Here is a 14,695-nt window from a genome sequence, read left to right on the forward strand (position 1 = left end):
GAGGGGCGCGGGCCGACGTGGCCGGCGTGACGCCAGCGCGCAGGCGCGCGGGGAGGGCTGCGCTCCTACATCCGGGGCCTGGGCGGCGGCAGTGCCGCCGCGCGGGGGTCACGTGGCCCTTTCCTTTCCGTCTCTGGTCGGCTGGGCGCGGGCGACTGCTGGCGAGGCGCGTGGAACCGCGAGCTGGTTCCCCTCCGTGTCCTCTTCCGGCCCGGGCCACTAAGGAGTTCGCTGACCCCGGGTGAGCTGAGCCTGCCGCCAAGATGCCGGCCTATTTCCAGAGGCCGGAAAATGCCCTCAAACGTGCCAACGGTGAGTAGGGAATCGGGGCGCGCCAGGTTGAAGCGGCCTGAGGCCTCGGAGGTCGAGGGCCTCGGCCTGCTTTCCACTTCTCCGCTGCCCGGGCTGCGGCCGGAGAGGAGGCTAGTGCGGCCCGCCGCTGGCCCAGCCTGTGGTTGGGCATGGTTTCCCTTCCTGCTCTCACCGACCGAGAGGTGGGAGGCGCGGAGCCGGGAGCCGGGAACCGGGAACCGTCGCCTCGGGAGCCCTAACTTCCGCAGCCTTCTGGTTCCGGAGACAGGCCCTCCTTGGGCCAGAGCTCCATTCTCTGTTCGCCTCCGGGTAGTTGTCCAAGTCGCGGAGCTTTCGTCTGCTTAGGCCCCTCGCCCCCGGCCGCCATCTGGGAGTGCCGGGGAGGAAGAAACATGGCTCCCTCCCGGGGACAATGCACGCGAGAACCTCAGCTCCACCTCCTGCCGGAGCCGGGAGCCCTAGAGTCCCACCTTCGGCCTTCCCGCGGACACCTCCGACCCCCCAAGCCCTGCGCGGTGCTCTGCTGGGTCAGGGTCCACTCACACTTCCCCCACCACGTAATATCCACTTACAGGCCTCTTACCCATTTAACTTTTTTCCTGGTTTTTCTTTTTGGCATTGATTAGGGCCAATCCGAAAGCCAGTTTCGAGTCACAGGAAGTTGGAGCAGAGTTAATATTATAAGGGGACTTTAGGTCTTCTCTTAAAGGTAACAAACAGGCCTGGAGAGAATGGTTTTTGTCAAGGTCACTCGGGGAGTTAGTTGTCGAGTCAGGAGACTATAACTAGTCTCTTGACATCCAGATCAGTGTTTTCTTTTTCCACAGCTCTGCTTGTGATTTAAGTTTGCATTCGTGCATTTAAGCCGTGGTTGCTTGCGGGAAGGAGGACTCTTGTATCCTCATCTCTTTAAAAACTTGCGTAACGTTGGTTTGTGGGGGTGCAGATATTGTCTGCATATGTCTGGTCTTTAAAAACTTTTAGTTTTTTTTTTTTTTTAACCCAACAATTTTTAAGTTTTAGGGCGCCTGTAGCTTCTGTTTTCACTCTCACACGAGTTTTGAGTCTTGTCATTGTCGTAGACGGGTATACCGCGTCTGTTACAATTTGTGTTTATAGAGCTTATTTTGTTAGCTTGTTTGAAAATTCATCTTGTGAAGGATCATTGTGAGTCATTACATAGAATTGATACTACTGATAATCCGTGAAGACCAGAGATGTGTTGGTCACATACTTTTTATTTTTAAACTAAAAGTAACAATTTCTGGGGTTGGGCTTGGGGACGGTGAGTGAAATAATCATCATTTGACATTGTGTGGAATAATTGTCTTAAAATCCTACTGAAATACAATATAGAGCTGATCAGTGTCATACTAATCAGCAGTCAAGTGTTTAGAACAGGCAGGTAGTTTAGGGACATTTATTAATTTATAGGAAGGAAAATAGATCGAAATGGAAATTTATCACTACAAACTAAGCTGTAGCAAAGTTAAGACTTTTTTTTACATTTTGAAACTTAAGAGTTATGTGATGGTATACACAGTGCTTACCGAAATTACTGCTCTGCATAGCTTTAGTAGATTTAGTCAGTTGCATGCTTTAGCAACAGGCATTTTTGCCATGCTAGTAGGCTGAAGCACTGTACTCTCCATTACGTTTGTAGTTTTCACACTTTTTCTTCATCACTGCTCTCTCTGGATGAATTTAGTATTTGGGTAATTTTTTAAAATTAGAAAGGATGTAATGTGTATCAACCCTTCAGCTGGCCTGTCAAAATAGACTGTTGATGAAGGGCATGTTAGAGAAAGCATCTGAAATTAAAGTAGGCAAGATGAGAAAGGAATACTGTGTATAGGGGGCTGGTGGAGTTTGTTTAAAGGCTGTGTTGACTCTGCTGATTCCATTTTAAGCTGTAGGATAGGAGTTTGTTTCTGTGGTAGATGCCATGATTTCCAAATAGTAACTACCATACCTTTGGTCTTGTGAGGGAATACTTCAAGTGTTCAGGCAAGTAGATATGGCACTGCTTACCATTAAACAGGACAGTAGAAAGACACTTCACACAGAAGAAATTATCTCGATTTATGTAATATTTTATCTGTAACAGTAACCCAAACATATTTAGACAACCCATTGCATTAACTTAATAAAATGTAAATAAACGTAAGTAGTCCTTCAAGTCACCCTGAACCTGTATATCAGAGCAGTATTTTCGGAAAACATTATTGTAATTTGGGAAGATGAGAATTTGGCTCAGACAAGAATTCATGTCCTGTAATCATTTGGTGAAGGCCTCCTTTCCACTTTATGTTGGTAGTGACCAACTAACTGCTACTGACCCTTTAACAGCCCTTTGATTTGCACTACAACCAATGCCTTAAAAAAGAAGGTTGTTATTAAACCTACAAGTTGAGTAACATTCTAGTTTATGTATCTGGTCTGTTGCATAAACAAACTGTTCAATATTGTGGTAAAAATGAAGAGCTGATCTAAACTTTAGATAATAGTTTCTTTCAGTTATGTGTCTGAAGTAAACTGAGAATGCCCACCTTCCTACTAATAGTTTATAATTCCAGATTTTATTTTTAGTTTATTGAATATTTTTCTGGAAACTAACATTTAAGTATTGAAATAAAGCCTTTATTGTTTGATACCACTTTCCAGCCTCTAAAGCTTTTTCTCCCCGAATATTGATAGGCAGTTCAGAGGAACTATATCTGCTTTGTGTATATACCAGGGGATTCCAAACAGTGCAAAGAAAAAAAAGGAGTCAAAATTTGAGTTTATTCTGTTGTAAAAAAAAAAATTTGAAGTCCACCTGTGGTATTGTCATAGCACAGATTTTTCATGAAAAAATTTTTTTATTTTTGGGGAGGTTTTTGCTATAGGGCACATGCGTTTGCTGGAAAGACAGAGAGAGACAGAGACAGAAAGTGACAAATCACCCCCCGGGGGGATGGCCATGGCTCAGTCCCTTCTTCATGCCATTTAAGCCACCGGATCCAGGACTCGAACCGCGGTTGATTACGTGGGAGTCCAGCGACATAGCCATTATGCTAACTGCTGGTCCCCCCATAAATATTTTAAAAAAATAATTTTATTCAGCTTTATTCATTTTTATATTTGATAAGCAAGAGGGGCAGGGGGAGAGAAAGAGAAAGAGAACACAATCCACCAGGTCTGGGACTTGAACTGAACTGTGGTCAGCTATGTGAGAGTCCAATGCCCTTAACCACCACGCCTCCTGCTGGCCCCGATTTTTTGAAGACCCTTTATATAAACTTGAATAAAGCTAGGAGGACTCACTGTCATGTTTTGTCATGAAGATTTTGTTCCTGTACTAGTTTAAATTATTTTTTTCTTTTATAAGCATCCTTATTGGCTATCCATGTTTTATTTTTCTTTCTTTTTTTTGGGGGGGGGGAGAGGTTTTTGCTGTAGGGCTTGTGTGCTCACCAAAAAGACAAGAGACAGAAAACAAGAAATTACCCCCCCCCCAGGGGGGTGGCCATTCTACAATCCCCTCTCCTCCATTCTCCTCTTGGGATCTTGGGGACTCCCATGACCCAAATGAGTTTAAGCCACTGAGTTTAAGCCACTGGGTCTGGGACTTGAACCATGGTCGACTACGTGGGAGTCTAGTCACATAGCCATTAAGCGAACTGATGGTTCCCATGTTTTCTTTTTACTGCATCTTGGGGCTAGCAGGTGGTGTGGTGGTTAAGGGTGCTGGACTCCCCACATGGCCAACCTCTTTCACCCTGTCCTTCTCTGGTCAAATTAAAAGAGATGAATGAATGAATGAATGAATAAAGTTTAATAAAATAATTCTTTAAAAAATGCATCTCACATGTGGAATGAGTCTGTAATTTCCTTTTTAAGTTTCACTTTCTATTACTGATCATTTGTAAAAAGTCTCTGCAAATAAGTGCAGTGTACTTCAGATGTAGCCCGAATTAATAATTAAAAAAATTGAATGTAACTGGAAAAAAAAAAAGTTGGGATAAGGCTAGTAGATGGCATAGTGGTTAAGGCGCTGGGCTCCCACTTGACTGACTGCTGTTTGAGTTCACCTTGAAACTTAAGCCAGGCATGTGTACTTTGGATGCCCAAAATCCCAAGAGGAGTTTGGGACAGAAGGGATTGCAGGGTGGTCATCTGCCCTGGGGGGTGATCTCCCACTTTCTCTCTCTGGTGAGCTCATGTGTCCTATGGCAAAACTCTCTTAAAAAACAAAACAAAACAAAACAAAACCAAAAGTTGGTTGGGAAGGGGGTGCCCATCCTATAAAAAAATAATTATTTCTTCATGTGCGTGTTCAGGATTGTTTCAGTTAGAAAGTATGGGGTTTGGAATTAGAACTTTTCATTAGAAGTTTTAGGAAGTGGAACTGGCAGATGGCATAGTGGTTGGGGATTGTGGACTGTGGACTGTGGCCCACTGTAGTTTGAGTCCTGGACCTGGCAGTTTGCTCTCTCTTTCTCCCTCTCTCTCTCTTCGTCTGTCTCTCTTTGGTAAAATTAAGATAAGTATAGTTAAACTAGTAATTCTTTAAAAAAAATATGTTTAGGAAATGATTCTTTTAGTTCTATCACAAGACTTTTTTTAGAGTGATATAAAGAAACTGCACTTCCAGGACCATGCGGAGTGGTAGTTAAGGGCTTTGGACTCCTACATGACCGAATGTGGTTAGAGACTTGGACCTAGAGGGTTGCTTTCTCACTTTCTCTCTCTCATTCTGTCCCTCTCTGGTCAAATTGAAGTAAATAAATAAATGGATAAAGTTAAAAAAAAAAAAAAGGAAAGAAAGAAACCACACTCCTGGGACCAGCAGATGGCATAATGGTTACATCGCTGGATGCCTGCAAAGTCAAATGTAGTTCAAGTCCTGGACCTGGCAGTTTAAAACTCATGCCGGGGACATGCGCACGCACCCACAATCCTGATAGGCAAAGGGGGGGGGGATTGCAGAGTGGCCATTCCCCACAAGGGGTGGAGAGTATTTCTCACTTTCTGTCTGTGTTTCTCTGGAGACCACATGTGCTCTATAGCAGAAATCTAAAAAAAAAAAAAGAAAGGAAAAAAGAAATCATACTCCCCCATTCGAAAATAGGAGATTGTGAAGTGGACTGTTAAGACAGTTGTGTATTTTGTCCTCACCCTAAGCTGGGATTAGCTCTGAGTTTTAACTTAATTTGTGCCTATTCCATGTTAGAGGTATAGAAGATGCTTATATATAGTAGTTCCAGCAGATAGATGGGGTAGCAGTTACGTTTCTGGGCTTCCACATGGTTGACCGGTTTGAGTCCCTGAGCCAGTGGCTTGAAACTCACATCAGGCACAAGATCCCAGAGGATAATGGAGAAGGGACTGCCATCCCCTTGGGGGTGGGGGTGATTTCCCTCTTACCCTCTCACTGTGTGTCTCTCCTGCTAGTGTACGTGCCCTAAAGCCAAAACCTCTTACTAAAAAAAAGAATAAAATCCTCAATATAAGACTGGGAGTTGGATATAATAGTTCATTTTAATGCTGCTGCTGTGATTACCTTAATGTGAAGAATAAACTTGACCTAAAGGCATTTACTCCTAAATTTTTGATTGATATAGACTATATTGTGGAAAACATGGAAGTGCTTTTGGACTTCAGAAGTTAATTTTAGGACTCTCTACAGAAAGAAATATTAGTCCCCTATTAAAACAGGAAAAGCTTATTGGAACAAAGTATCAAGTAGTATTACATCTTTGTTTCATTTAGTAAGATTTTCTGTGGTAGTTAAGAGGGCCCTTGGGCAGGTTGCATGGTGGTTAAGGGTGCTGGACTTCCATGTGGGTTACTGCAGTTTGAGTTCTGAACCTGGCAGCTTGTTTTCTCACTTTTCTTTCATTCTCTTTCTCTGGCCAATTTCAATAAAATAAAATAAGATAATGACAATAAAATGAAAAGACTGCCTCAGTTTAAGATGGACTTTATCTTAAAATGGTGAGAGTTTTGTGTTTGCATGTGAAGACTATGATTTGAGGGCCCTGATGGTGCAGTGATAAAATGCAGTGTCTGGGGAGGCTAACCCACCTGGTAGAGTTCTGGATTTGTATCTGAAGATCCCTATGAGTTGGCTGAAGCTGGGGTGGATGGAAAGTTGCCACATATATAAGCCTTTCAGGCTTAGGACATGGTAAATTCAAGACTATGATACTTTGCCCTATTTTCCAACATTGTTTTCAGTTTCTTTGAGATAAACATTTGACTTTAGAACAGCTTGCAATTTGCATAATTAAAGACAGTATAGAGTTCTCATTTATGTCATACTCAGTTTCCCTTGTTAATTTACAACTTGCCTCAAAACGATACATTTGTCACAACTAATGAACCAATACTGACACATTCTCGTTCTAATTTTAATTTACTAGAGAGTGGCAATGTGTGCTCTAAGAGGGAGGGTACCCCCCTCCCCCCAAGGGGGCGTGGTCATACCACAGTCCCTTTTCTATTTTTCTCTCTCTTCAGGATTTTGGGCACTCAAGCACATGCACCTTGGATCCAGGACTTGAACCATGTAGTCATCCATGTGAGATGATTAACCTCCAGGATGTGGGCTGGCCTGTGACACATGGTTATTAAAGAAAACTAAAATGCTTTATAAAGGTTTTCTCTGCTTCTGTTAACATCCATTTTTGTTCTGAGATTCCATCCAGGATACCACATTTTTTAGTTTCATGTCTCCTAAAGCTCCTCTTGGTTGTGACAATTTTAGACTTTCCTTGTTTTTGATGACCATGACAGTTTTGAAAAATACTGGTTAGATATTTTGTAGAATCTCTTTTCTTTGTCTGTTTTTGCTGCTAATGAAACATTGCAGCCTGAATAATTTATAAGCAACAGGAATTTATTTCCCTCAATTTGGTAGACTGGGAAGTTCAGGATCAAGATGCTGGCCAATTGGGGCCGGCAGGTGGCGTGGTGGTTAAGGGTGCAGGACTCCCACGATCTACTGCGGTTTGAGTCCTGGACCTGGCAGCTTGCTTTCTCACTTTCTCTTGCTCTGTCCCTCTCTGGTCACATTAAAATAAAGAAAAAAGAAAAGATGCTAGCTGATTCAGTGTCAGGTGAGGGCTGGTTCTGTTTCTTCTCAAGATGGTACCTTGTTACTGCCTCCTCAAGAAGTGTAAAAGGGCATAGCTAGTTTTTTAAAAATTTATTATTTATTTATTTATATTTTTAGATTTTTTGTTATAGGGTGTGTGCATTCACCAGAGAGACAGGAAAACAAAGTGAGAAATTATCCCTCCAGGGGTGATAGCCACTTTGCAATCCCTTCTCCTCTTGGTATCTTAGGCATGCACGCACATGAGGTTTAAGCCACTGGGTCTGGGACTCGAACCATGGTTGACTGTGTGGGAGTCCAGCAATTATAATCCTTACATCATCTGTTGGTCTGCTAATTCTGGATTCTCTCCTTGTAAGGTCTGTTTATAATGGTTTTACTTACCCTCATGATCCTATCACCTCTAAAGGCCCCACCTCTTTTTTTTTTTTTTTTGAGAGGTTTTTGCTGTAGGTCAAATGTGCGCCCCTCCTGGAAAGGAGGGAGAGAGACAGAGAGAAGGTGAGAAAGCACCCCCTGGGTGGATGGCCAAGCCATTCTCCTGGGATCTTGGGCACACATGCACACATGTCTAACATATCTTCAAGCCAGTGGGTCTGGGATTCCATCTGTGGTCGGCCATGTGAGAGTCCAACGACATAACACCACTTGCTGGCCCCAAAGCCCCACCTCTTAATACTGTTAAATTCAGGGTTTTTATCATGAATTTTGGAGAGATACAGAGATTCAAACCATAGCATTCTTTAGTTGGGATTGGTCTTAATTTTTTCATGTTTAGGAGTAAAAAGTGGAGAGAGAATTCATATTCATGGATGAGAAGACTCAGTGTGGTCAGATCTTCCAAACTTTATAGTCTGTAATCCTGATCATAATCCCAGTGAGTTGTTTTGTATATACCTACAAACTGATGATAATATTTATATGGAAAGGCAGAATACTTAGAGTATATCCAACAATTATGAAAAACAAGTTATAGCACTCATTATCTGGTTTTTAAGGCTACAGAAATCTATACAGTGTGGTATTGGCAAAAGAGTAGACCATTGGTTATAATAGAGAATGATCAGAATAGAAAGCCCAGGAATAAATCCAGTTTGAATATAGTCCAAGATATTATAGTAGCATAATACAATCTAATGTTTTTCTTTTCTTTTCTTTTCTCTTCTTTTCTTTTTTCTATCTTAAGTCTAACAAACTGGTTAAAATTTCACCAGCCATATCAATGACTGTGAAGGCATACTTGAACTTTTCTATGTTTACAAGGGGAATTTTTTTTTTTTTCCCTCATGAGTTCAGTTTCTGGAACTTTTAAATCACCATGGAATTAGGCCAGCTGGTGTTGTGTGATTAAAGCAGCTGATTCCCATATGGCTAACTGGTTCAAGTTATAGACACGGAAGTTTCAGAAACACTCTGGGCACGTGTGTGTACGTGCGCAGAATCCTGAAATGAGAATTAGAGAAGGGATTGCAGAGTTCTTTCTCATAGTCCTTTCTTCTCCTTCCCCCATGAGCACCCTCCAGCAAATTAAAAAAAGAAAGAAAAGAAATACACTACAGTGAAATTCAGTTTCACCTATAGACCATATTTTGAGATAATACCTGTATTTTCCTTTTTTTACCTTGGATAAGTATGGTATAGCTTTAGAGGTAAAAAATAAGTGTGACCTAAAAAAAAATTGGTGATGAGTTAAGAAAACAGGCAGTTACTTACACACACACACACACACACACACACACACACACAAAGGCTTATTAGGTTTTTGTATAACTACATGACTTATTTTAATTCTCCTACATTACTTTTTCAGAATTTCTTGAGGTTGGCAAAAAGCAACCTGCTTTGGATGTTCTTTATGATGTTATGAAAAGTAAGAAGCATAGAACATGGCAAAAGATACATGAGCCAATTATGTTGAAATACTTGGAACTTTGTGTGGATCTTCGCAAGAGCCACTTGGCTAAGGAAGGACTATACCAGTATAAGAACATTTGTCAACAGGTACAAACAGAACTGTTTTTTTCTATTTTTAATAAGTGCTTTTAAGTAATTCACAAAAATTTTTTAACTTTCATAGTAAATAAATCTTAAATCTCATAATTTGGCTTTTAAACACTTATGGTTTATTGAAAAAGCAGTTTTAAGTTCTGATTTGTTTATTTCGGGGCGGGTAGGTGAACATCAAATCTCTAGAGGATGTTGTTAGGGCGTATTTGAAATTGGCAGAGGAAAAAACTGAAGCTGCTAAAGAAGAATCCCAGCAGATGGTCTTAGACATAGAAGATCTGGATAATATTCAAACTCCTGAAAGGTATGTGGGCTAAATCTCTAATGTATATTTTGATAGTTAACTCAGTGTTTTTTTTTTTTTGTTGTTGTTGTTGTTAATGTGAGTCTTCATTATCCCCATTTGGAGTAGTTTACCAGAGAGAACACTTTATCTTTAAAAATTTGAATGTATAGTGACTGAAAACATGTAAGTAATATTAAAAAATTGTGAAAATAGGAAATTGTACAGTCTTAATATAGAGAGGCATTATACTATTTTAAACAGTTGTAAAAAGGATGGTAATTGAATTAGCACATAGCTACAACTGTACAATGCAAAAGTATCAGAAGAACTTTGGATATTTTATGATTGATTATTGCATTTTTTTTTTTAATCATAAGGCAAAGCAGGAAGCTATGTCTAAAATGATTTTGACTTTTTTCCTGTCTCTCTAGTGTGCTACTGAGTGCTGTAAGTGGTGAAGACACGCAGGATCGTACTGACAGATTGCTTTTAACTCCATGGGTGAAGTTCCTGTGGGAATCATATAGACAGTGTTTGGACCTTCTTCGAAACAATTCTAGAGTAGAGCGCCTCTACCATGATATTGCTCAACAAGGTAAAATGAAACCATGAAATCTGAGTAAACTGGTTTGAAAAGTTAATGTAAAAATAGGTTTTTCAGCTTTCTTTTCTCCATAGTAGCGCCCACAATCCTGATAGGCAAGGGGGGGGGATTGCAGAGTGGCCATTCCCCACAAGGGGTGGAGAGTATTTCTCACTTTCTGTCTGTGTTTCTCTGGAGACCACATGTGCTCTATAGCAGAAATCTAAAAAAAAAAAAGAAAGGAAAAAAGAAATCATACTCCCCCATTCGAAAATAGGAGATTGTGAAGTGGACTGTTAAGACAGTTGTGTATTTTGTCCTCACCCTAAGCTGGGATTAGCTCTGAGTTTTAACTTAATTTGTGCCTATTCCATGTTAGAGGTATAGAAGATGCTTATATATAGTAGTTCCAGCAGATAGATGGGGTAGCAGTTACGTTTCTGGGCTTCCACATGGTTGACCGGTTTGAGTCCCTGAGCCAGTGGCTTGAAACTCACATCAGGCACAAGATCCCAGAGGATAATGGAGAAGGGACTGCCATCCCCTTGGGGGTGGGGGTGATTTCCCTCTTACCCTCTCACTGTGTGTCTCTCCTGCTAGTGTACGTGCCCTAAAGCCAAAACCTCTTACTAAAAAAAAGAATAAAATCCTCAATATAAGACTGGGAGTTGGATATAATAGTTCATTTTAATGCTGCTGCTGTGATTACCTTAATGTGAAGAATAAACTTGACCTAAAGGCATTTACTCCTAAATTTTTGATTGATATAGACTATATTGTGGAAAACATGGAAGTGCTTTTGGACTTCAGAAGTTAATTTTAGGACTCTCTACAGAAAGAAATATTAGTCCCCTATTAAAACAGGAAAAGCTTATTGGAACAAAGTATCAAGTAGTATTACATCTTTGTTTCATTTAGTAAGATTTTCTGTGGTAGTTAAGAGGGCCCTTGGGCAGGTTGCATGGTGGTTAAGGGTGCTGGACTTCCATGTGGGTTACTGCAGTTTGAGTTCTGAACCTGGCAGCTTGTTTTCTCACTTTTCTTTCATTCTCTTTCTCTGGCCAATTTCAATAAAATAAAATAAGATAATGACAATAAAATGAAAAGACTGCCTCAGTTTAAGATGGACTTTATCTTAAAATGGTGAGAGTTTTGTGTTTGCATGTGAAGACTATGATTTGAGGGCCCTGATGGTGCAGTGATAAAATGCAGTGTCTGGGGAGGCTAACCCACCTGGTAGAGTTCTGGATTTGTATCTGAAGATCCCTATGAGTTGGCTGAAGCTGGGGTGGATGGAAAGTTGCCACATATATAAGCCTTTCAGGCTTAGGACATGGTAAATTCAAGACTATGATACTTTGCCCTATTTTCCAACATTGTTTTCAGTTTCTTTGAGATAAACATTTGACTTTAGAACAGCTTGCAATTTGCATAATTAAAGACAGTATAGAGTTCTCATTTATGTCATACTCAGTTTCCCTTGTTAATTTACAACTTGCCTCAAAACGATACATTTGTCACAACTAATGAACCAATACTGACACATTCTCGTTCTAATTTTAATTTACTAGAGAGTGGCAATGTGTGCTCTAAGAGGGAGGGTACCCCCCTCCCCCCAAGGGGGCGTGGTCATACCACAGTCCCTTTTCTATTTTTCTCTCTCTTCAGGATTTTGGGCACTCAAGCACATGCACCTTGGATCCAGGACTTGAACCATGTAGTCATCCATGTGAGATGATTAACCTCCAGGATGTGGGCTGGCCTGTGACACATGGTTATTAAAGAAAACTAAAATGCTTTATAAAGGTTTTCTCTGCTTCTGTTAACATCCATTTTTGTTCTGAGATTCCATCCAGGATACCACATTTTTTAGTTTCATGTCTCCTAAAGCTCCTCTTGGTTGTGACAATTTTAGACTTTCCTTGTTTTTGATGACCATGACAGTTTTGAAAAATACTGGTTAGATATTTTGTAGAATCTCTTTTCTTTGTCTGTTTTTGCTGCTAATGAAACATTGCAGCCTGAATAATTTATAAGCAACAGGAATTTATTTCCCTCAATTTGGTAGACTGGGAAGTTCAGGATCAAGATGCTGGCCAATTGGGGCCGGCAGGTGGCGTGGTGGTTAAGGGTGCAGGACTCCCACGATCTACTGCGGTTTGAGTCCTGGACCTGGCAGCTTGCTTTCTCACTTTCTCTTGCTCTGTCCCTCTCTGGTCACATTAAAATAAAGAAAAAAGAAAAGATGCTAGCTGATTCAGTGTCAGGTGAGGGCTGGTTCTGTTTCTTCTCAAGATGGTACCTTGTTACTGCCTCCTCAAGAAGTGTAAAAGGGGATAGCTAGTTTTTTAAAAATTTATTATTTATTTATTTATATTTTTAGATTTTTTGTTATAGGGTGTGTGCATTCACCAGAGAGACAGGAAAACAAAGTGAGAAATTATCCCTCCAGGGGTGATAGCCACTTTGCAATCCCTTCTCCTCTTGGTATCTTAGGCATGCACGCACATGAGGTTTAAGCCACTGGGTCTGGGACTCGAACCATGGTTGACTGTGTGGGAGTCCAGCAATTATAATCCTTACATCATCTGTTGGTCTGCTAATTCTGGATTCTCTCCTTGTAAGGTCTGTTTATAATGGTTTTACTTACCCTCATGATCCTATCACCTCTAAAGGCCCCACCTCTTTTTTTTTTTTTTTTTGAGAGGTTTTTGCTGTAGGTCAAATGTGCGCCCCTCCTGGAAAGGAGGGAGAGAGACAGAGAGAAGGTGAGAAAGCACCCCCTGGGTGGATGGCCAAGCCATTCTCCTGGGATCTTGGGCACACATGCACACATGTCTAACATATCTTCAAGCCAGTGGGTCTGGGATTCCATCTGTGGTCGGCCATGTGAGAGTCCAACGACATAACACCACTTGCTGGCCCCAAAGCCCCACCTCTTAATACTGTTAAATTCAGGGTTTTTATCATGAATTTTGGAGAGATACAGAGATTCAAACCATAGCATTCTTTAGTTGGGATTGGTCTTAATTTTTTCATGTTTAGGAGTAAAAAGTGGAGAGAGAATTCATATTCATGGATGAGAAGACTCAGTGTGGTCAGATCTTCCAAACTTTATAGTCTGTAATCCTGATCATAATCCCAGTGAGTTGTTTTGTATATACCTACAAACTGATGATAATATTTATATGGAAAGGCAGAATACTTAGAGTATATCCAACAATTATGAAAAACAAGTTATAGCACTCATTATCTGGTTTTTAAGGCTACAGAAATCTATACAGTGTGGTATTGGCAAAAGAGTAGACCATTGGTTATAATAGAGAATGATCAGAATAGAAAGCCCAGGAATAAATCCAGTTTGAATATAGTCCAAGATATTATAGTAGCATAATACAATCTAATGTTTTTCTTTTCTTTTCTTTTCTCTTCTTTTCTTTTTTCTATCTTAAGTCTAACAAACTGGTTAAAATTTCACCAGCCATATCAATGACTGTGAAGGCATACTTGAACTTTTCTATGTTTACAAGGGGAATTTTTTTTTTTTTTTTTTTTTTTTTTCCCCTCATGAGTTCAGTTTCTGGAACTTTTAAATCACCATGGAATTAGGCCAGCTGGTGTTGTGTGATTAAAGCAGCTGATTCCCATATGGCTAACTGGTTCAAGTTATAGACACGGAAGTTTCAGAAACACTCTGGGCACGTGTGTGTACGTGCGCAGAATCCTGAAATGAGAATTAGAGAAGGGATTGCAGAGTTCTTTCTCATAGTCCTTTCTTCTCCTTCCCCCATGAGCACCCTCCAGCAAATTAAAAAAAGAAAGAAAAGAAATACACTACAGTGAAATTCAGTTTCACCTATAGACCATATTTTGAGATAATACCTGTATTTTCCTTTTTTTACCTTGGATAAGTATGGTATAGCTTTAGAGGTAAAAAATAAGTGTGACCTAAAAAAAAATTGGTGATGAGTTAAGAAAACAGGCAGTTACTTACACACACACACACACACACACACACACACACACACACAAAGGCTTATTAGGTTTTTGTATAACTACATGACTTATTTTAATTCTCCTACATTACTTTTTCAGAATTTCTTGAGGTTGGCAAAAAGCAACCTGCTTTGGATGTTCTTTATGATGTTATGAAAAGTAAGAAGCATAGAACATGGCAAAAGATACATGAGCCAATTATGTTGAAATACTTGGAACTTTGTGTGGATCTTCGCAAGAGCCACTTGGCTAAGGAAGGACTATACCAGTATAAGAACATTTGTCAACAGGTACAAACAGAACTGTTTTTTTCTATTTTTAATAAGTGCTTTTAAGTAATTCACAAAAATTTTTTAACTTTCATAGTAAATAAATCTTAAATCTCATAATTTGGCTTTTAAACACTTAT

General features: G+C 40.3%; 2 protein-coding genes across 2 annotated transcripts in view; both read left to right on the top strand.

Moving 5' to 3' along the window:
* Positions 1-96: 96 nt before the first annotated feature.
* LOC106736197 (eukaryotic translation initiation factor 3 subunit A-like) lies at positions 97-10,345 on the top strand. Its single transcript, XM_014592361.2, has 4 exons — positions 97-312; positions 9,225-9,415; positions 9,589-9,725; positions 10,139-10,345. The coding sequence occupies exons 1-4, from the start codon at positions 264-266 to the stop codon at positions 10,317-10,319; spliced, it is 558 nt and encodes a 185-aa protein (XP_014447847.1). The 5' UTR covers positions 97-263; the 3' UTR covers positions 10,320-10,345.
* A 2,190-nt stretch (positions 10,346-12,535) lies between these two features.
* The window catches only part of EIF3A (eukaryotic translation initiation factor 3 subunit A), a 49,636-nt gene continuing 47,476 nt past the window's right edge, over positions 12,536-14,695 (top strand). Inside the window, exons 1-2 of the mRNA XM_014592362.2 lie at positions 12,536-12,557; positions 14,386-14,576. Coding sequence (XP_014447848.1) covers positions 12,536-12,557; positions 14,386-14,576 — 213 coding nt within the window. The remainder of the gene's footprint in view (positions 12,558-14,385; positions 14,577-14,695) is intronic.

This window comes from Tupaia chinensis, unplaced genomic scaffold (genome assembly GCF_000334495.1).
Source record: "Tupaia chinensis unplaced genomic scaffold, TupChi_1.0 Scaffold000683_1, whole genome shotgun sequence".
Classification (NCBI taxonomy): Eukaryota; Metazoa; Chordata; class Mammalia; order Scandentia; family Tupaiidae; genus Tupaia; species Tupaia belangeri.

Coding starts and splice junctions, on each gene's coding strand:
- LOC106736197 (XM_014592361.2), top strand. CDS start 264: ATGCCGGCCTATTTCCAGAGGCCGGAAAATGCCCTCAAACGTGCCAAC. Junction 313..9,224: donor TGCCCTCAAACGTGCCAACG/GTGAGTAGGGAA, acceptor TTACTTTTTCAG/AATTTCTTGAGGTTGGCAAA. Junction 9,726..10,138: donor AATATTCAAACTCCTGAAAG/GTATGTGGGCTA, acceptor CTGTCTCTCTAG/TGTGCTACTGAGTGCTGTAA.